This window comes from Macrotis lagotis, chromosome 7, assembly GCF_037893015.1.
Source record: "Macrotis lagotis isolate mMagLag1 chromosome 7, bilby.v1.9.chrom.fasta, whole genome shotgun sequence".
Taxonomy (NCBI): domain Eukaryota; kingdom Metazoa; phylum Chordata; class Mammalia; order Peramelemorphia; family Peramelidae; genus Macrotis; species Macrotis lagotis.
Genome location: NC_133664.1, coordinates 17,994,518 through 18,017,851, shown reverse-complemented (window position 1 = coordinate 18,017,851; position 23,334 = coordinate 17,994,518). Strand labels below are relative to the sequence as shown.

At 41.9% G+C, this 23,334-nt stretch overlaps 1 protein-coding gene across 2 annotated transcripts in view; it reads right to left on the bottom strand.

Annotated features, from left to right (window-relative positions):
- Window positions 1–23,334, bottom strand: part of CREB5 (cAMP responsive element binding protein 5) — a 495,825-nt gene that overhangs the window by 382,190 nt on the left and 90,301 nt on the right. For both annotated transcript variants that reach the window (XM_074195556.1, XM_074195557.1), the window contains exon 4: window positions 13,813–13,934. In XM_074195556.1, the coding sequence (XP_074051657.1) occupies window positions 13,813–13,934 (122 nt within the window). The remainder of the gene's footprint in view (window positions 1–13,812; window positions 13,935–23,334) is intronic.

Here is a 23,334-nt window from a genome sequence, read left to right as displayed (position 1 = left end):
CATAATGTCCCTCCTTTGAAGACGCTTTGTTCTTTTAGCTTGAGATACTAGAGCAATCCACACTCACATTCCCAATATAGCAGAGAGAATGGAATATCCTCACAGTAGCAATGAGAAAATGGCACCACGATGAACATGAGAGACAGAGGAAGGAAATGGAATGCAGTATCCAACCTCCTCTAGCAAAAGACAATCAAAGATTGGGGGTGGGGTGGTACTTCAGAGACTAGCTAGTCCAATTACTTCATTATACAGATGAGGAAACTGAGGCAAAAAAATTAAATGACCCTCCAGGACCATTCTAGTAAATAAAAATTATAGATTTGATGAGTTGGAAACTGTTTAGCCCCCAGTTTATACATCAAAGAGACTTCCCCACCATAACATACTTGACAAATGAGCATCTTGGAAATCTCCAGGGAGGGAGTTCCCACCTCCCTCCCCAGGTGATTCATTGCACTTTGAAGCAACTTGAATTGTTAGGAATATGTTTTGATACCCAGGCTAGATTGATTCTTGGTAACTTGCCTTCTTGCTTCTAGTACCAAAAAGAAAAACCCTTAGACTACTTGAAGATAGCTATCCTGCCATCCCCTGAGTCAGGGTCAGGACTTGAACCCAGGGCCTTAGATTCCAGATCCAGGGTTTGTTCCATTGAACTATGTTGTCCTACATTCAAGACTCCTATAATCTCCTCTGGGTCTTCCAGAAGCACCAGTCCTCCTTAGTCTTCACTGATCACAAGGCTAGATAGCCCATTTCGAGACATATACATTCTTTCTTCACTACACCAATGTCTTCACTACTCCATGTCTGGTAAAGTCAAAGAAGCCCACACATGTGCACCATGGAGGACCTTCGAAAAAAACCACACCTCCCCAGGTTTCTCTGTGCAGAATCCCCCGTGGCCCTAGTTAGAGAGGGCAGAAGGATCGGAATGCCGGGGTCCATGGTGCCAAAAGCTCTAGCAATAACCTCACATTCATAAATCCTTTGGAAAATTCCTAAGCACTGTGCATAACAAATCATGCCGGGAAAAACCCCAGTTCACAGAGGGAAGCACGACTGCTTTGCGGGCGGCCAGTCCTCAAAAGGTTTGATGCGCCATCATCTGTAGTCAATCAGAGCTAAATCCATCACAAAAACACAACTGGTTTTCTTCTCTGTTGAGAGAACTGATATCAGGGCCCCAGTAAACCCCCACGCAAACACTGAGCCACAGAACAAGGCCTTCCCTCCTGGGCAAGTGACCAGGCAGGATTTGGGGAGCCCGGCTGGGATCTATACTCAAGGTCACACATGGTGGACACACTCGGCATTGACTCCAGGCCTCAGTCTCTGCAAGCTGCCGCTGAAATCCTCTCAAAGAAGCCATTTCCAAAATGGCAGCCCAATGGTAGGTGGGCAGGTCAGCGATGCTTCTTCCTAGCTCTCGTGACAAATCAGGATAACTCTCTGTTGGATGGGAAGTCAGAGAACCTGGGTTTGAATCGGCCAGTCTAGGCTTACACTTCAGGTCCCTGGGTCTCAGTTACTTCTGTAAAATGAAGGCCTTGGACTTGACAATAGGCCATGTAGGTGCTTCTTAAATGCATGTCTAGGGGCAACTAGGTGGTGCGGTGAATAGAGTACCAGCCTTGGAATCAAGAGGACCTGAGTTTGAATTTGACCTCAGATACTTAATAATTACCTAGCTGTGTGGCCTTGGGCAAGTCACTTAACCCCATTACCCTGCAAAAATCATAGATACATAGACAGACAGACAGATAAATAGAGAAGTAGATAAAGATAGACAGACAAATAAATAGATTAGTAGATAAATATAGACAAACAGAGAAGTAGAGAAACAGATAGACAAATAAATAGGGAAGTAGATGATAGTTAGCTAGATAGATAGATAGAGAAATGATGGATGTCAAAAATGATCTTTCAGGAAAGCAGGCAGAAGTCAAGTCATCTTCTTCAAGCGACTCACTTGCCCAAAATGATGTCTTAACATTTCTGCTAGACTTCATTAGGCAGTAAATTTATCAGTCAATCAATGGACAAGAATTAACTAAGTGCCTTTCACTGTAGATGGTGACAGCAGTCATGAAATTAAAAGGTGTTTGTTCTTTAGAAGGAAAGCTACAGCAAATCTGGACAGTGTTCTAAAAAGCAGAGATATCACCTTGCTGACAAAGGTCTGGATCAGCAAAGCTATGGGTTTTTTTCCAGTTGCAATGTATGGCTATGAGAGATGGATTATGAGGAAATTTGAATGTTGTAAAAATTGAAACCTTCAAATTGTGGTCCTGAAGAAGCATTTTCAGTCTCCTGGACAGCAAGGATATCAAATCAGTCAATACTTAATGAAATTAATTCAGGCTATTGGCTAGAAGGCCAGATACTAAAACTGAAGCTTAAATACTTTGACCCATAACAAGAAGTTGGAACTCCATGGAAAAGACCTTGATGCTGAGAGAGACTAAAAGGCAAAAGGAAAAGGGTTGGTGGAAGATGAGATGAATAGAGAGGGTCATGGAAGTGATGAGCATGAACATGGACAGACTTTGGGAGATAGTAGAGGATAGAAGGGCCTGGTGTGCTATGATCCATGGGGGCAAAAAGAGTCAGACATGACTGAATGAATGAACAACAGTTAACCATATGGTAGGGGTATGCATGGTAGAGTGGACAGAGAGCTGGTACAAAAGCCAAGACCACCTGGATTCGTGTCTCAGTTCCAATACATACTTTCTGTTTGAACCTGGAGTTGTTGAAGAGTGTCCATCTACATTGGTAAAGGACTTTCCTCACCAGGAAGTTTCTAATACCAGGGAAACCCCTTTTTCTCCCAGTGTGGCAGACATTCTGCAAGGTGCACAAAAATGAACCATATCCTGCCCACAGAGAGCTTGTGCTCTACCAAGATAAGAAGACATGGATACAAAGGAATCTCAGGGGGCAGAGGAAAGCACTAACCATGGAGGGAAGAAGGAAAGTCCTTATTGAGTTAAACCTGGAATAGACCTGGGGATTCCTAGAGGAGGAGGTAAGGAGGAAGAAGATTCTAGGTATGCTGAGCAGCAAGGAGATGAAGGGTAACATGAGGGAGAAATAACAGCTGTTCAAGAAATCCAGGGTTTTCTTGGTGTCCTAGGGACAGTAGCCCAAGCATATGGGAAATGGAAATGAATTGGTTAATTATGACACATAGTCCAGGCCTTTTCTTTGAGTTAGTGTGAAAAAAAATGGATATTTTAACCTCACAGCAACACCAGTCCCCCTCGTTCTCCCCAAGAGCTGAGGAGCAGGGGGGCACAGGAGCTCTGAATATCCATCTTGATGCCAATTGGTTCCATGATGGTCCTCTGAAGAGCAAATCACAGAGACACTCCAAGGAGAGGAGGATAACTTTTAGTTTTCTGATATTTTGCCCCAAGGAGTGGGGTGGAAGAGGCACAGGGACATCAGGCCAAAAGAAAAAAAATGACACTCCTTTCCCAAGCACACCCTCATCCCTATTCCCATCCCCGGCCCCATTGGTTACGAGTTATCTATAACCGATGTGTTAGCTGGCTGGGTTGGGGGGAGAAGAACTCTATGTTACTCAGACAAGTGTAAATTCTGAGGCCTGGACTGGAGAGTCATTATTCTCTATTTTCTTTGCTGACCACTGTCTTTGATTCAGTGGAACTAATCTAAGTTGGGGAGGAGGGTAAACAGGGCCTGGGTTCCAGAAGCCCTCAATGCCATCACTATGCAAAGAACTCCCCCACAGCCCCACCTTCCATAGGAAGGTGGTCAGATTCCTGAAGTAAATTGCTTCCATCCCTATCTTAGCCACACTGAATTTTCATTTACATTACAGAGCCTTTGGACCAAAAGACACCTTCTGATGAAGTCGATTTCATTTTCATTTTTTACCTTCGGCCTTGGGAAGCATCCCTCATGTCTCTGGGATAGTAAAGAAGACGATTCAGGGTAGCTTCTGGAGAGAATTTTGGGAAACCTCAGGTCCAACTGATACATGAAGAAATGAAGACCCAGAATGGGGAGACTTGACCAAGGTCAAATATCTCATTTAGGGACACAGCCAGCTTTTAACCCAGCAGGTATCTGAAATCACGTGTGTGTATACGCACGTGTTTGCACAAGAGAGAAGGAGAAAGAGAGAGATGGAAAAGCCCAAGAACATGGATTGCAGCTGGAAGGGACTTGGAAACTCATCTTGTCCAACCACCTTCACTTTTACCATACCAGCAGAATGACTTATCCAAGATCCTACAAGTCATCATTAGCACAGTCAGGTTTCCTGGCCCTCTTTCCTGAACCCCACTACCTCAGCTCTCCGTGACTTTGGAGGAGAACTGGGGCCACTTTCTTCACCCATTTGGTCAGATTTCAATATTTCAGACCTTTCTGGAGCCAGGCTTTTTCCCCCTCACCCTAAAGCTGAAGTTTCATCTTTTAGTCATGTTTTAAAAATCTGGGCTAAGAAGGGTAAAAGGAGATCTGTTTTTCCTCCCTGCCTCCAAGAACATCGGCAGTCTTTAGTGAAGAGGCTGGGCATCTGCTGCAGTTGAGATCCAGTCAACCCAGGTCTCTGGGTGGTGTGCTGTGGGCTGGTGCTTTGGAAGTCTGTAAATTGCTCTCAGCTGGTAAGCCATGTGCCGGGCCGCCTGTCCGCCTCAGGACAGGTAATGGGATTTGAACCAGTCAGCAGCCTGGCCCAACCTGGAATAACATCATCCTTATGGGAAAGGAAGTCAGTCCTCAGAACAGGAGGAGGGAGGGAGGCCGCCCTTTTGTCTGCCTCAAAATCGATTTACAGAGGAATATCCTGGCCAAATAATTTGATTGGGCTCCTTCTTATCTATGGTAAATCAGCCTGATGGGAAGGCGGGCCTAGACAAGCTGTATTCTCTACCAACTAGAATTGGGAGCCTGAAATTTGAGTCACATTAAGGGGTTTTTTGAGCTCTTCTATTTTACCAACCTATGGGGGCCTGGAGATGGAGTCGGGAAGATCTGAATTCAAATCCAGTCTCAGATATTTACTAGCTATAGGACCCTGGACAAGTCACTCAATCTCTGTTTGTCTCAGTTTTTTCAACTGTAAAATAGGAATAATAATAACAGATCCCATCAACCAGGGTTGTTGTGAGGAACAAATGAGATATTTGAAAAGTGTTTGGTAACCCTAAGATGGGTAAATGCTAATTAGCATCATTATTATCCTTATTTATTATTAAAATGAGTATTAATTATGATATGTAATGCCCTCAATTGGTCCTGGAGAATTGCAAAGATACCCTCCCACCTTTCATTGCAGAAGTGAGGAGCTATGGATGGGAAATAGCACATTATCTCTAGCTATCTAACCACGCTCTGTCTCATCCATCTAGAGAGGGTCAGGAATGTGAGATGGCAGAGACTGGTCTTGAAGTGAGAAGACCCTTAGATAAAGTTTCATCTCTGCCAGTATCTAGTGTTGTGGACCTAGGCAGACCACTTCCTTCTGCCAAGCCTCAGTTGCATTGCCTGTAAAATGAACAGACTAGACAAGGTGATGTCTAAGGGCTTGGTCTGACCAAGATTCTGGGTTCTCTGAGATGTAGCACTGAGCCAGGGCTACAGACTGACCAGTGGTGGGAGCCAAGAAGATTTCCAAAAGAGAGAGTGGAAAGAGAAGAGAGAACAGAATGGGGGGGGGGGGGCAGAGGAAAAGGCCTGGGACTCATGGACCACACACAGTTAGAGATCGGGAAGGAGAAGAGATGGCACAGGCTTAGTCACAGAGAGAGGCAGCCAGCCAAGAGCTTCTGAAGGCCTTCTGAAGGGGATGGACCTGAAAGAGCTTCTAGTCCAACTCCCTATAAAGGAGGAAACTCAGCCCCCAGGAGGTCCTAGGATCCCCAAATAATTACTGATATAGAGGTGGAGGGGACATGGGGCACCACCCAGTCCAACTCTCCCATTATTCAGATGAGAAAACCAAGGACCAAGGAGTTTAAGCTTTGGTCAAGGTCATAAAACTCTTCAACAGCAGAACTGAAGCCACAACCAAATTTTCCTGATCCCCAGGTCCACACTTAGCTTTTCTTCATGTCTTCATGTCTCAGTTTTACTGAGACAATACTTGTACAGAACCCCCCCACCATGCTGTTCAGATGATACTCAGATGAGCCAATGCTTGCCAATTATTATAAATTGGTCATCATACTATAGGAAATTCATTCTCTTCTTCTAGAAAGGATTTCCAATCAAAAATGTCCCAGGACAAATAAATCATTGTCCCTGCTGTTCATACTTTTCTATGTAATAGGCTGTGGGTCATTGTACAGGTGGATAAAATCATTGCTATTTGCAACTGAGCAAAAATATTAGAATGCTGATGGATTCTCTTCTGGTACCTATCATCATCATGATTATCAACAGCATTATTGATAACTTTGTGGATGTCTCTTGAAATTTCTCAAAACCTCTATTTCTCAGAATTAAAAGAGAAAAAAACAACTCAGTAATTAATGACTATTGCACTGTTTTCCAAGTGTCTTCTGCCTAATTAAAACACTCAAAATTAAATAAGTGACTCATTATTTAGGGTCATCAAGTCATAGACAAGCTAAATTCAGTCCAACAAGAGTTTCTCCAGTAAGTATCTCTGATGTTCAAGGTGCTATAGTGGTCAGAGAGAGACTTACTAGCATCAAGTTAGTCCCAGGTCTAAAAAGAAGGAGGAACCTGAGATAAGAAAACATCCTGTTCTTGTGCCATCTCCCTGTAAAGTGAAGGATCCCAATGGGAGCCATGACGACTTCCACTGGGGGTTCTTAATTCCAATTAACATGACACTGGTGCCTCTAGTAACCTTAGAGATATAGCTAAGAACATCCTATAATAGGAAAGGGAAGGGGAAGAAAAGAATAAGTTATTAAATGTCTACTGTATGCTAAGTGCTCTGCAAATAATATCTTATTTGTCCTCACAACCACCCTAGGAGGTAGCTATCATTATTATGCCTATTTTCTTTAACAAATAAGGAAACTGAGACAGGTTGAAGCTAAGTGACTTGCACAGGGTCACATGGCTACTTGGAGGCTGAATTTTAAACTCAGGTCTTCTGGGCTCCAGAACCAGCTCTATCTACTGAGCAATCTAGAAAAGAGAGGATCCTCTCTGCTTGGGCTCTGACCTCTCACATGTACTATGGTTAATCATTAAAAACATGTTCACTGGATCACAGACCTTGGGCTGGGAAACATCTCAGAAACCATGGGGTGCAACCACTCCCCATTTTACAGATGGGGAAAGTGGAGCGTAGAGAAGGGAAAAGGTTGGACTCGGGCTAGATCCCTAATCAGGAGGCTCCCTGAGCCCAAGCCATTGGGTTTTAGCAGCAACCTTTGTAAACTAGAAAAGTAGCAGGTCTCAAATCTGAGGTCCCATGAGCAGTTAGCCACAGACACGAACCGGAATGCAGAGCCTCGGAGCCCTGGCACTCTTCCATTGACGAGACACACTAGCACCCTTCTGTTGCCCCTTGAGCCTGTTCTTTAGACTGCAGGCATTTCCACGGGTGATTCGTAGCCATCAGGCCCCATTCCCTTCAAGGCCCCATCAGAAAAAATGGGGTTTGAAGGCAAAGAATGGAGACAACCCAGGGACCAGAAAGTGGTTTCCCCTTCATATCAGGGGAAGAAGGGCCATGGGGGTTTTGGATGGAGAGAAAACTGCACACTGTCCTCTCCAATAATTTTGTTAATCAGCATTCCCTTTCAGTCAGGCTGATAAAAAAAAAAATCAGAGATCAAAGACGGTCTCAGCTGGACAAGGGCCGTCATGTAACAAAAAACATTTCAGATGAACAGGCTCTTTTTGCCTGTTTACAGATCTACCCCCCCCCCCCCCCACCATGAGACTAGTCACTGGCCAACTATTGGCATTAGTTGTATCTGGCAATATTGTTAACATTATGTTTGGGGTTTGGAGGGAGAGTTTTAGAAGCTTCCTTGTAACCAATGACCCTAGTTATTGTCTCAGTCCTCTCCATTTTGTGTGTGTGTGTGTGTGTGTGAGACAGACAATGTATGCACATGTGTGTGAGTGCAAGTGAGTGTGTGTGAGTGTGTATGTGTGTACATGTGTTTTGTGTGCGTGTGTGAGTGCATGAGCATGTGTTTTGGGGGGTGATGGTATGTGTGAGTATCTGTGTGTGGGAGAATGTGGGTTTGTATGAGTTGGTATGTGAGTAACTGTATGAGCGTGTGTTTGTGTGAGTGTGTGCTTGTGGGGGGGATGTAGGTAACTGTGTGTGTGTGTGTGTGTGAGTTTCAGATGACTCTCATGGGCCTCACTTCCCTTATCTGTAAAATGAAGGTGGTTGGCGGTGGTGACCCCTGAGGTTCCTTCCAGCTTTAGATCCAAGATCCTACACCATGGGGGGTTTCTGGGCCTCAGTTTATTCACCTGTAAAACGGGCAGTTAGACTCAGCGGCCCCTGAGGTTCCTTTCGGCTTCAGCTCTAAGATCGCCTCGGGTCTTTTTTCAGTTCTAAACCAGTAGTAACGGTGAATCCACAATCATCACTCTTGGTGTTACCTGTAGACCTGCTCCATAGTCCCTGACTTTCTTCCTCAGCTCACTGTTGCCTCTCCAGGGCGACCAACTGTCTCCATGCCGGTGACCTGAGGAAGCAGGACTGAGGGAACCCTGCAGAGGCCCCCTGAGCCATCTGGGTTATCAGCTAACATGCTCTCCCAGTCCGGGCTTTCATCAGATTATGGTCCCCCTTTCTGACTAGGACTGACCCCATGGTGCCCCCGCTCTCTAACGCTCTAACTGTGAGATCCTCAGATTGCAGCAGGTCCGCATTCCCATAAATCAAACAGCCTTGGATCCTCTGGGGAGGGGCCGGACTTTTCATCATTTAGGCAGGAATTCAAGTGCATGGAAATGCCCTAATTTGCCAGTGCTGTGTCAGCATAATGAGTCAAATACCGTCCTGGGGGAGAAGACGAACACTTAGTACTTCCATATACACGGGGCTTTTCATCTTCAGACTCTTAAACCACGTAATGTTATATTTCACTCAGCAAGACAAAGGAGATCATTTCAAGGCTCCTTGTTCTCCCTTCTTTTTCTCACACACATACACCCACATGCATAGTCTTACACACTCACATGCACAAACTCACTAACACACACACACACACACACACACACCACACAACTCCAAGCAGCTCATTCTCACTATCTGACATCTAGTATTAAAGTTACCATCACAATTATTATTACTAATAACAAAAATAACAGCTAGTGTTTATATAACCATTGAAGGTCTGTAGGGCACTTTCCATGTGATTACATTTGATCTGCCCAACAACTCTCCATCCAATCCCTACGACCATGAAGTCACAAGTCCAGCCCCCCCCCATTAAGGAAAATTATGAAAGGGATAGTTAATGAACATCTCAAAAGAACTTCTTGAAAGAGTTTCTCAAGAGAAGCCAAACCAAGCATGGTTTCATCCAGAAAAGGTCACCCCAGGCTAACCTGGCTACCATCATCTGGCAGCTCCTTAAATTGGGAGACAGAGCAGACCAATCGATATCAGTTGACCTAGATGTGAGCCAAAGATCACGCCAAGTCCCCCACTCATACTAGGCTTAGGGACAAAATGAAGAGTGTCCTCCTTCCAGCCTAGGATACTCAGAGGAAGCATCCAAGAAACCCAAGAGGGCAGTCATTGATGGCCCCAAGGAGGCCATCTTGGTGTAAGGTCTCCTGGAGTGTCTCAGAGCATCGAGGCATAGCCTGGCGCTGTTTTCACATTTTATATCAATGCCTTCGATGCAAGCAGAGATGTCATGATTACCAGGTTAATGAGAGTATCCAAAAAGGATCTCCATTTCCTGGGATCAAAAAAGGCAGCATTTTAGAGACAAAGGTTAAAATATGACATGTTTAAAAATTATTTCACAAGCACAAGCTGATGCTTGTCAGAAATTCATTTGAAAGAGGTCTGAATTTTGTTGTTGTTGTTGCTGTTGAGGGTTTAAACTGTGGGACAAAAGGTTAGTAGAGAGGTCCCGGATGATACAGAGCTGGGCTCAGAGTCAGGAAGACCTAAGTTCAAATCCCACATCAGACACTTCCTAGCTATTTGATCTGGGACAAGCCACTTAACTCTCTTTGCCTCAGTTTTCTCATCTATAGAAAGCTGGAGAAGGAAATGGCAAACTATTCCAAGAAAAATCCCAAATGGGGTCAAGAAGAGTCAGACATAACTGAACAGCAATATTTAACATTCACTTAAAAAAATCGTGAATTCCAAATTCTCTCCCTCCTGCCCCTTCCCCATCCAATGAGAATTAGGGAATAATTAACAAAATAAATAAAAAATACATAAAAATAGATAACATTGCATTTTAAAACTAAGCCAATATATATTCCATAGAGGTCTTTCTATAAGCATTAATAACCCCCCTTTCTATGTGAGGTTGACAACACTGGTTTAGACAGCATGGAAGGTCCCTGAGAGTCTATGATTCAATTCTAACTTTTATAAAAGTGGCCTTGTTTTCCCTCACTTGACTTGTAGCCTCCAAACTCAGGCCATAGTGTGACCTCTGAGGAAGTTCAGGGTCTCAGTTCCCATAGAGGTCATTTAAACTTGTAAATAAATTGTCCCCTGATGATCAACCTTAATGGACTTGCTCATTCCATCAGTGCAACAATCAGGCATAATTTTGAGGTATCTGCAATGGAGAATACCATCTGTATCCAGAGAAAGAATTGTGGAGTTTGAACAAAGACCAAAGACTATTACCTTTAATGAAAAAAACAAACTTTAGCTTATTATGTAATTTTGCTATCTCTTATACTTTTTTTCCTTAGGGATATGATTTATTTCTCATCACATTCAACTTACATCAGTGTATAGCATGGAAACAATGTAAAGACTATCAGACTGCTTTCTGTGGCAGGTGGGGGGAGGGAAGCAAGATTTGAGGAAAAATTGCAAAATTCAAAATAAATAAATTTAAAGTAGAAAATATAAATTAAAATACCTCTGCTCAAAACTAAATAAACAAATGAATGAATGAACGTATGAATGAACAAATAAATGGTCCCCAACTCTGGAGTGTCCAACTTGAAGGTCTATGCCACTGAGTCACTTAAAGATGGAGAAAAATCAGGATAACCTTGTTCTATGTGTCATTTAATGGAGTAGAAAAGTCTTGGGGGCAGCTAAGTGGCACAGTGGATAGAGCACTGGCCCTGATGTCAGTGAGTTCAAATCCATCCTCAGACACTTCATAATTACCACCTGTGTGACTTTGGGCAAGTCTTGCTTTAAATTGCCTTAAATAAATAAATTTTTTAAAAAGTTGAAAAGTCTTGTCTTAGCTCATGGTCTTCTGAAGACTAACCAGCATTTTCTGAGCTCTCTGAGCAAATAAAGTGAAATCCCACAAAACCATGAATGAAGAGGTGCCTCTCCCATAAGCAACTTGAGATAAATAGGGGTTGTGGAGATATTTAAACCTCATTTTCTTAACAAAGAGCTTATTCCACAAATTACAATTTAAATATTTGGATTTAGCAAGTTAGAACAATTGAGACTGAAATTTTTAAAAATGAAACAATTACAGAAGGTTCATATGTCATGAAAAGAACCCTGAATATTGAGTCCAGAAACCTGGATTCATATTCTGCCTCGGATCAGAACACTTACATTTCAGTTTTCTCCTCCAACAAATGGGCACTTATGCTCAACAATTCAATTTAAGGGGCACAATGGATAGAGCACTGGCCCTGGAGTCAGGAGTACCTGAGTTCAAATCCAGCCTCAGATACTTAATAATTACCTAGCTGTGTGGCCCTGGGCAAGCCACTTAACCCCATTGCCTTGCAAAAAAAAATAAAAATAAAAATAAAAAAATTCAATTCAATTCAACAAGTCTTATTAAGCATATCTTATATACAAGAGAGATTAGAAAGCACAGGTTTCATAAGAAAGGTGTATGGATGGACATGCTAGCAGACCACCAGAGTATAATGTATTGTGTTACAATGGTGGGGGGGGGGGGTCCTCCATGTTTGCATTCTTCGTGTGGGGAGAAGGGAATGTAGGCTGTCATCTCGGGTGCAAGTGTGGGTGGACAAGCAAGTTGAAAGCCTACAGTTTGCCTTGGCAGCTTTTCCTTCCCTCGACAACTTGTACCCCTCCAGGAAGTTCATAGGGTCACAGATCTAGAGTTAGAAGGAACATTGGAATCATCTAAACCAATCTGTCACTAAATGAATGAGAAACTGAGGCCCAGTGAGGGGAACTAACCTAAGGTTTTATACACAATACATGACCAACTAGGATCAGAACCCAGAACCTCTGACACCAAAGCCAGTGGTTATTTGTATTATATGAAGCTTCACATTTTCATAAGAAAACTTTGGCAGAGTCAGTCTTGAAAGGACGAGTCATGGAAAATATCCTGAAGCTCTACACAAGGTCCCATGAAAATATCCACAACATGACTGTGTCAAACATCAAGCAAAGTTGACCATTCTGGAGGCAGAAGGTACAAGATTCCATAACATTTCTTTTGTCCAAGGCTTAGCACATGAAACTGCTTTGGAATTGAGAAGGCTATGGAAAGGGGGAATGTCACCTACCCAGATCTCCCCCAAAACTTTTCCTTCTCTGACAAACTTTTCCAAATTCTCTTCTAACCAGACTCATCAGGAGATATTCATGACCCCATGCTTGATAATCCTTTCCAAGGCCCTTTAATCTGCTTCCACAGTCACCCACCTACTATCTTTCGAGTTTCATAATGTACAAAGATCATCATGACAATGTAAAAGAATGTCCAACATGAAGGCAGCCTGAATCCTGAAAGGAAGCATAGAATGGTGGAGAGTCCCAGAATCAGAATCAAAGACTATTAGAACTGGAAGGGACGTCCAAATCAAACTAGAGGAAAAATCCCCTCCTTAAGAAAACAAAGCATGACTTAAATAATCACAAGATTATTTAGTATTCATAGTGAGACTATACCAATAAAATAAAAATGTCAATACCTCCAAAATTAATTTACAGATTTAGTGCTATTTCCATTAAACTGCCAAGAAATTATTTATAGATTTAAATAAAATTCTAAAAAAATAGTATAAAAGTTCTAAGATAACAAGGAAAATCATAAAAAAAAAAAGAAAAAAAGAAAGAAAGGCGGGAAGGGGAAAGAGTGCTTCCTGACCACAAATGATATTATAAAGAAGTTATCAACAAATAATTTAATATTGGTTAAAATTGTGTGGTTAGGTTTGATACTTATGAACTAACTCAGAGATAGAAGCTAAGTGGGCAAATAAGACTAGGGTCCAGATGATCCTTCCACATAGATCCTTTTTATTATTCTCCCATTTTCCGGGTCATCCTTAATTCTCCACCTGCACAAGGTTTACTGTTACCATTCAACTAACTGGATTTTCAGATGACTTAATCGTATATGGAAAAGGATAGGAAGATAAAACTAAAGCTGTCTCTTAGAGAACCATGTAGGTTTTGCTTTGATTTCATTTTATTTTCCTTGTGGTTTTCCTGGCTGGGGAGTCAACAGCCCCAATTCCGTTTTCAGCAGGAGGGGCTCAATGAGCTTCTTTCTCTAGGCAAGCACTTGGGGAATGAATGGAGTATATCTGAAGCCACACTTACCCACAATCTGCAGTGCCACCTAGTTTCCAACTGAAGCTATCGAAGAGGTTATAGAGGTTTACAATCTAGAAGGAATAGAGTGGAAGCTTGCACGAATTCAGACTTACCCTCTTACTGGTCTCTTCTTCCTGGGCTTTCCGAAACTCATGCTCCAGGGAGCAGTCGATGTCATTGAAGAGACCCACCTCCTCACAGTTCTTCAAAAATCTAGTGGGTGTCGGAGTCTGATCTGAGGAGAGATATCGACATGATGTAGAATGAGGTGCTTCCCTCCCCCCACTTCGGATTCAAAGTCAAATAGAACTTTAAAAAATGCCACTCTACCCCACCACAAAAAAGTCTATGCCAACCTATGGGTTAAATTTCGCCTATTATTGAATGTTGAGGTGAAAGGATTCTAGGGTCAGAGATGAAGGATAGGGAGGAATTTTTAAGAGACTATCTTCCTCATCCTCAGCATTTTTCAGATGAGGAAACTGAGGTTCAGAAAGGAGAAAGGACTTGCTAAGGATGAACAAAGTTCAGAAGTAGAATCTGGACCCAGGCTCTTTGACTCCAAATCCATTGGAAACCAATCCAAACTGCCACTTATTATGTGTTGGGGGAGGGAGTGGAGAAATCACAGATAAGAATGATTGAGGATGAATAATGATGACATTCGTCCTTTGTTCTCAAAAACAACCATGATATAAGGGTCACAACAAGCACGTGAATTGGATTTGTGTGAGGGGAGGGCTATGCTAAGTCACCAGCTTCACTTTTTCTTCTGGGGCTATCTGGGTCCAATGACCAGATATGAATCAGGGTGTCTCCAGATGGACAGATAGGCCAAGGACATATTCTGCCCTCAAGGAAAATGCATTTTAAAAGAAAAGACAACATACAAATGGTATATGTGTGTGTGTGTATCTATATATCTATATATCTATATCTATATATACAGATATATACAAAAACATACAAAGTAGATGACTTGACCAAGGACTCACAGGTAGTAAGAGGCAGAGTATTTGAACTCAGGTCCTCTGCCTCTAATCCAGGGCTCTTTTCCCCACATCCCTATATCCCTCAGGCCATCAGAAAAGCAGAAGTGCAAGTCAGGATTAGATACACAGCCTTAAACACCCTAAGCAGAGATGAAAAAAGGAAGCTATCAAGTTGATTGGATTACTAAGGAAGAGAATGGAGGCAGAGAGGGAGGGAAAGGGGGTGATGACTCAGGGGATGTTCCCACTCTTAGGAGGAGCCAGGGAAGGAAGAGTCAAGACCAAAGGAAAAAAGGCAAGAGAGGCCAGTGACCCAGAAGCCCAGAGGCCAAGACAAGAGATAGAAACAAACAGGCTGGCTAACATGTCATAATAAAAGAAGGGGATGAAGACAACTGAGTCTTTGGATCCAGCAGTTAAGGGGTCATAGAAACAGTAGTGGTGGGGATGGGAGTAGAAATCAGACAACAGAGGGCTCTAGGGAGTTGCTGAAAGCAGTTTAGCTATGAAACTTGAAGAAGCAGGGTCACAAAAGGGCTTTTATTTCTTTTTTAGCCTAGAGAGACCCAGTGATGTTTAAAGGAGAGAGGTTCCAGAAGACTCTGGCTAGAACGGGATCAAGAACACAAGTAGAAAGGGTAACCTTGATAAGTAGGAAGAGCTCCTTACTGCTGAGATCAGAGGGAAGGAGAAGAGTGGTGAAGACAGTAAGGGTTTCCTGAGATCACAGATCTAGAGATTAAAGGGACCTCAGGGGCCTCCTTGTTCATTTTATACATGAGTAAACTGAGGCACAAGGGCATTATTGACTTGCCCAAGATCACACTAGTGGCAAAAGTCTGAGTGTTTGAACTACTGAGAAAGGGAGGTGAAAAAGGTCACAACAGGTGACTTCAGTGATATTGGAGAAGTATTCAAGGTTTTCCTCAGAGAGGAGAGTGATGGCAAGGGAACCTTTAGGGTAGGAGGAAGGGAAAGGTTTGGAGCATCCACTGTGGTGGTGGCAGTTAGAGATGAATAAAAGGTTTGCCTTGAGATGCACTAATGAAGACCCAGTTAGGTTGAGATGGTATGTATTTAAAATATGCCAAATCAATCCCATTTCATGTCTTCTGCCAACAGGAGTCACTTGTATTGGGGCTCAATCAGTTGGTTGGTTCTTGTCCTTCCTTATCAAAGAAGAACAAAATGGCATCACTATGTTTGAGACTATTGACAGGGTTTCCTACGATGGCTGATCAAACCAATAGGAGCTCAGAATGCTCTATCACAGGGTGAGTACAAACAGTCCATGTAAACACCTGGGGTGGGTCCTCTAGACTTATGGTTGTCATCGATGGAGCCCTAATGTCAGGAAGACTTGGGTATGAATTGTGTCTTACACAATTACTAACTGTGTGACTCTAGAGAAGTCACTTGCCTTCTCTAATTCTCAGTTAACTCATCTGTACAAATGGGGATTTAAACACTATGACATTCTATTCTATGCCAGCTCTAAATCTGCGATCCTGTGAACTTCCAAGGGTGCCTGAGAAGTGCCATCTTAGAAAATTTGGGAGGTTCGGGATGCATTGAAATAAGTTTGGATTTCTAATCCTTAGGGACAGAATCTTCAAAATAAATTGAATTCAAAATAAAAAATGCAACAACTGGACAGAGGGAGTGTCTGTCACCTGGGAAGTGTCTGAACAAGTTGTGGTATGTGAATATAATGGAATATTGGGCTATAAGAAGCCATGATTGTGAGAAACTCAAAGAAATATGGGAAATTTAGCTTGAACAGATACAGGGAAGAAAAATAGAAGCAGGAGAACGATAATAGCAACTCCATAGATAATCAGCTCTGATTAATTGTAATGACCAATTTCAGTCTGAGAAAACCATTGGAAATGGAAAAATCAATACTGAAACACACATCTCTCCTTCTCAGCAATCAGTTAGTCAATCAAGCACAGTCACTGCAGCTATTGGGTGTGGAGGGCTCAGTGGGGAATCAGAAAAAATAACGGGTATTTTTAAAGTCAGCAATAAAAAGTTTATGGCATTAGATATAGACATGGCATGCCTATGTGGGTTCTTGGCATACAAAATAACTCAGTTCTTACCCTCAAGGAGAACCTAAACCTGCCCGATAAGCTCTGTGACCTATAAGGATACAATTACACGAGAGGTTAAATGAAGAGACTGAAGTGATTGCTTTAAAAAAAAAAAGCTTTACATTAAGCTGGGATAGGGGAAGAAGTAACCAGGAACGGCTTGGGGGCAACTGAACTTGACTCTGACCTTGAAGAAAGACGCCACTTCCATGAGGCTGCAGCTATGGCGACTCTCTTTTCTAAGAAGGAGACACAGAGTGAGCAAAGGCACAATGATGGGAGAGAACAGATGAAATTAAGAAACAAGGAATCACTCAGGCTAAGATAGTATGATGGCTGGGTAAGGAACTGAAATAAGACACCAATCTAGGCAAGAGGTAACGAAGGCCTGAACAGAATCCTCTAGGCAGGAATGGTGCCCAGGAAATGGACGGAGAGAGTTGATGGAGGTGAAGCTGACAGACTCTGGCAGCTGAGCAAGAAGGGGAGGGAAGAATGAGACAGTCTGCCATCTTCAGTCAGGGCCAGTTGGGCTGACACAGAGAAAGGAGAGTCTTGTTTTTCCAAGTTAAGCAAACCAATGGCCTTCCCACTAGTTAGATAATTGCTCTGAAAGAACTTGAGCTGCCAGGGGAGACTTGGAGGCCCATGGTGATTTATTTACCTGCTCCATCCTTCCCCTAATGCTCCTCACTCAAGGAAATGACTTTGAACTTATTTCCCTTCATTTTCTATTTACTTATCTCTGCTGCGGCCCCAGAGGCCAAAAATCATTTAATATTTCTCTTCTTATTTATAGCAACTAGTACAGTTAGTAGTCAAAAAGTCCAGAATTGAACTGAATTTGTAAAACAAAAAAAAACCCATTTCTTTATCTTAATGAAGTAATTTTGTTCTGGCCAACGTATTTCTTCATAAATTCCAAAGGCAGAGAGCAGGAAAGCTGCTTCTTTACTGGAACCCAGCAAATTAAAAACATCTCTTCAAAACCATAGGACAAATATCACCATCATATATTATATGTATATATCTAGGCTTCTATGTTGAAAATTATTGCTTGCTATTCCCAATAAAATTATTGCCTATTTGCCCTGTCTATAGTTTATTTGTACATATTTGTTTACTTGCTGTCTCCCCCCATTAGGATTGAGGAGCTCCTTTGAGGACAGGAACTGTCTTTGAACTCTCTTTGTCTTCCCAGTGGTTAGTTTACTGTCTGGCACACAGTAGGCCTTAATTCATGCTTACTGATTGATTGAAAGGCTGACATCAGTATCTCTATCTCTCTACTCAGTATTGAAAGCTGTCCAGGCCCAGGGTTGAACCCCAGGAGGAGAATAGGAAGGATTATATTTGGGGTATTTTGGGGTATTGTTCAGTACTTTCAGTGATCCCAAGTTATTTTACACACACACACACATATATATATATATATATTCACATGCATTCATACATAGACATACATGCAGTTAACACCACCATTATCCTGGATATGTAAAATGAAATGTCTCTAAATCAAGAAACAATATGAACTCTAAAGAACTAATTGGACAGACCTGAAGGGAAATGGAAAGAAATATGGCGGATGAAATCACCCGTGCTCAGAGACAATTCATTTGCAAAAGAATAGTATCAAAAGTCTTTATGATTGAATAAGGAGGTGAGCAAGTTCAAAGTGAGAAGGCCTGAACATATTTAAGTATCTCCAAAATAGTTCAAATCTAAGGGGAGGTTCACCAGGGCACAGAAGAAATTCTCTGTGCAGAGTTTGGGAGAAAATACAAACAAGAACCACATAGGAAGAGAGACACAGAGTTTGTGAACTGTTCTGGTGAACAGACTCTACACACTGGGACGACAACAGATATAAAGTGTTGAAGAACCAAGGTGGAGCTACTAAAGAGACAGAAAGGGCACTGAATTTGTAGGAATAGGACCTGAAAGCAGAGCTTAGCTCTGCCACTGTATGACCTTTGGCCAAATCACCTCTCTCTAGGACTGTTTCCTCCTTCATCTATCAAATGAAAGGTTGGACCCAGTGGCCTAAAAGAATCTCTCCCCATTCTAAATTTGACCCCCCAAGTGCAGATGTACTACTAAAGTCCAAAGCTCTTGCATTTTTAACTGGGACTCATTCTTCAAAAGAGTTAACAAGGCAAGTTCTGAGCAGTCTATGACTGATTCATGCCATTGCTGATGCCACCCTCTGCCATCTTTCTGCTCCAACCAAAAGACAGACTTTCTATCATCATGTCTTTTCATGCTGGTGTTTTATCATTTTTAAACCAAGATGCTGTTGATGGAAAGGGGTATATCTTGTACAAAGTCTTACTGGCAAAAGTCCTCAGGTGGGGTTTAAACTCAGCTCTTTCTGACTTCTCGTCTAATTAGTGATATCCACTGGACCGTCTGGCTGTCTCTAGATTTTATACAATGCTTATTATATTTTTAACTTACGATATAATCCTTGCAACTAATATGTATAACGTATAATATTTACTTGTAGACTTATCTACTTATCCACTGGGCCGCCTAGATGTCTATATATTTTATATGATACTTATATTTATAACTTATACATATAAATATAATATTTATAAATACATGTATAACTAATCATTATAAATATTATAATATACAACATATATAAGTATGTAAATATATTTTTTAAACTCTAAAACCATATTTTCAGTCATATGGGGAATTCCTACTATGGAAATTCTCTCCACATACACCAATCAGCAATCCTTAATAATTTCCAGTTGCAGGCACACATTGTCTTCAGTTCATGTCACTCAGACTCAGTCACCGTAAGAGAAGAGTCCAGATATTAGGTTTCCCTCCTCCAGGCAGGGCTGCTTCTTGAGTCCCTCTGCCATACTCCTTTTCCCCATATGATGCCATTTTAGAAATTCAAAACAGGCTCCTATGTCCACATTTGGAAAAGATCAGTCTCACTGTTGTTAGTTTTCAAAAATCATTTGTTCTTGCAAATGAGCATTTAATGTCAGCTCCAACAGGAAGCAGAGTTGGGCCTGGTAGTGGTTGGTTCCTGTTCCTGAAGCTAACATTTGGTTTCCTCATTTATCGGGGTGACTGCAGGTTCTCTGGTATGACTCATCAGGAGACCCCAGGAGATACCAGGAGGATTTTTAAGGCAGATAGTTGAGTTTCTGCAGGAGGAGGCAAACAAGACCTCAAATCGGAGGCTACGTCAAAGCCCCCACACCTAGTTAGATCCAACCAGAAAATCAGAGGCTAATACATCCCTGATTGTGACTTCAGGTTTCTGAAAGCCACACCTTTCTGAGCAATGACAGGAGGTCCTGACTACAGGGAGTCTCCCCGGTTTGGGGGGGCATACCAGATGATAATAACAGTCTAGGCCCAATGGGATGTTAATAGCTAAGGTGCAGTCAGTCAGGGGGGGAATGTTCAAAAGCCTAGAGGATTGGTCTGGACATGCAGCCTGGGCCACCAGGATTGCCTAAAGGAAGCCATTCCATTTTCTACCCTCCCTCATTGTTTCTTCTTTGTATCCAATGCTTTAGGATTATTTAGGGAATGTCTAGGAAATCTTGTCCAACTGTTTCATCTTACAGAGGTGAAATGATTTGGCCAATATCAGCCAAATGGCAGAATTAGAATTTGAACTCAGATCTCTATCTCCACATTAGACCACAAGCTCAAAAGTAGGGACCACCATCATTTTCATCTCTTGAGTCTTTGACACTCCGTCATCACTCAATATGAAGATGAATTGACCTGGATGCCCAACCTTGCAGAATTAACAGTAATAATTCATACACCTTGGGAATGAGTTGGGCTCTTCAAGCTGGTCATGTTCCTTTTCTTAATAATCAATGCAGAATACTCATCTTTCAAACAAAACCTTTATTTGGCACAACTGAGTCAGAGGAGGTCAGAAGAATGTAGGGAAAAGGTCTAAAGAAAAAAATCTTTCTCAGTCCTCAATTGACAGATATGTTGGAAATTGGCTTTGAAGCTGGGAGTGGGGGTGAGGAACCCCATCACAAAACCAGCCATATTTCTGTGTTGGGATTCATTTCTGAGAATTAAGAACTAGTTTCCTGCAAACCAAGGAGCCTTGCAAATTCCTGCTATAGAGTTATGTTGGGATCTGCCCAAGCTTAAAGGACTTGTGGTGCTAACTTGCTTCACCCCCTGAGGTTTTGATGGACACACTAACCAAAAAGATAAGTGGTATATAACAATGCCATAATGCAAAATGTCCTAGCTATGCAGTCAGAGGACTTGGGTTCAAATCTAGCTTTGCCACTGTGTGACTTTCAGTAAATTATGTGATCTTTCTTGACCTTGGTTTTCTCATCTGTAAAATGGGGACATGGGGAGTCCCACACCCATGGAGTTGACCATATGGTCTTTTCCATTTCTAAACTCTTAATCTAATCTTTAACACTTTGTTCATGTGACATACACATACATATATGTTTGTGTGTTTATGGGGAGGGAATGAGCGGTCAACAGCTATAATAAACCCTTTGAACACTACTGCAAGACCCCCTATTCTTCCAGAGTTTGACTCCTATCATCTTCTTCAGCTGTAGCTGACATGATTCCTTCTAAGGGAAGCTATGGGACAAGCACAAATCTAAGGCTTGAAACCCGATGCCTTGAAAAAAATTTGTTTAGTCTGCTGTGCATTTAATAATAGGTGACTAGCTTACTTAGCTGTAGAACAACCCTTAAGTTATGTATTTACCCATGTTTCATTTTTCCTCCCTCACCATGGAGGAAAGGCAACAGGCTCTGGGCAGACAAGAAAACCCATTACAGAGCAGTGGACACAAGGGGTTTCATAGTTTCAGCAACAATCTCATTCCTATGGCTTTAACACTTCTCCTGAGGGTCTTGAGTAAGACAGATGGGAAATAGAACCTTCTGAAAATCAGTAGTGAATGATATGAGGATCTGAGTCTCTGTCTATTCCAAGCATCCATCCATCCATTTAGCCATACATGCTCATTAGCTCAGACCAAGAGAAAGTTAAGGCCAGTCTAAATTTGTGTAAGGTCTGAAATAATTAATTGTTTTAAGAGTCATATATCATCGATTAGAGCTGAAGAGCTTAGAGACCATCTAAGCCAATTCCCCACATTTTACAAATGAAGAGGTTAAAGATAATGGCTCAGTTGATATACAGGTGAAAGAGGTCATTGAGCTGAATCTTATCATTTTGCTGATGAAGGAATGACCAGGGGCAGATCATAACTCTCTGGACCCTGGTCACACAAGGAACTGTTGGTGGACAAGCTAGAACAAGAGGCATGAGACTTCAAGATTTAGAATTTCAAATGACCTTAGGATTCATCAAACTCAGACATTCTTAATCTAGGGTCCACATATTGGTTATTTTCTTAAAGATATATTCAATATGTATTTGGTCATTTAAATAAATTGGTTTTCTTTGTATCTTCTTGTATGTTTTTATGAATTTTATTTGATGGAGTCCAAAAGTTTCCCAGATGGCCAGAGAAATCAGTGACATTAAAAAAAAGATCTAAATTCAAACCCAGAGAAACCACACAGTAGATAAAGCTGAGTAAGGGGTGCTGCATTTTTTCTTCTGAGTACAGTGGCTAATCAAGAATTGTCTAGCAATATATCTTGGGGTTAAAGTTTCTGGAAAAAGGGGGGGAAATTATTTATAATTAGCACCTCCTGGTCTCTAAGAAAATGCATGCTTCTAAGATATCCAAGAAGAGTTGAAATAACTCTTGCCTTCAGAAGTGTAAATATTCCCCAAGTCATTTTACTTACATAATTGATCTGTTTGGCAAATCTTTACTTTAAAATAGTGTGGCTCACCACCAATTCAATTCAGTAAGCTCCCACTCTCTGCTAGCCATGGAGCCAGGCTGAGTGGATTCAGTTCCACTCCATCATGGCCAAGGTCTGGTTTTAGGCATGAGAAATACAAAGGTCCTCCTGAAAAACAAAATGGCCCTGGCCCTCAGGGATGCCAAAGCCTTCAAGATCACAGATAGATCACTCTACCTTTTTTTAACCTGGCCAAGACTAATATAGCAAAGTTAAGTTAAAAAGCAGCCATAATGGAGTGCTGGAGGATGATTCAGGAAGACCTAAAGTCCTGTCCCATTCACTGACCAGTCATGATGTGACTCTGGGCAAATTTTTTAATTTGCCTTAGTCTCTCTCTGCCTCAGTCACTTCAATTGTAAAATGGGCATATTAATAGCACCACCTACATGTTAATCATTATTAAGTATTAATATTTTCAATCACAAGGAAACTCTGTGAAACTGGTAAGGCTGTTTTCTTTTTTTATTTGGTTTTTACAAGGCAATGGGGTTAAGTGACTTGCCCAAGGTCACATAGCTAGGTAATTATTAAGTGTCTGAGTCCAGATTTGAATTCAGGTACTCCTGAATCCAGGGTCAGTGCTCTATCCACTGTGCCACCTGACTTCCCTGATGGTGACACCTTTTTCAACAAATAATCCTGCCTTCATTTGCAGGACAGTTATGGGATACCATAGTGAATA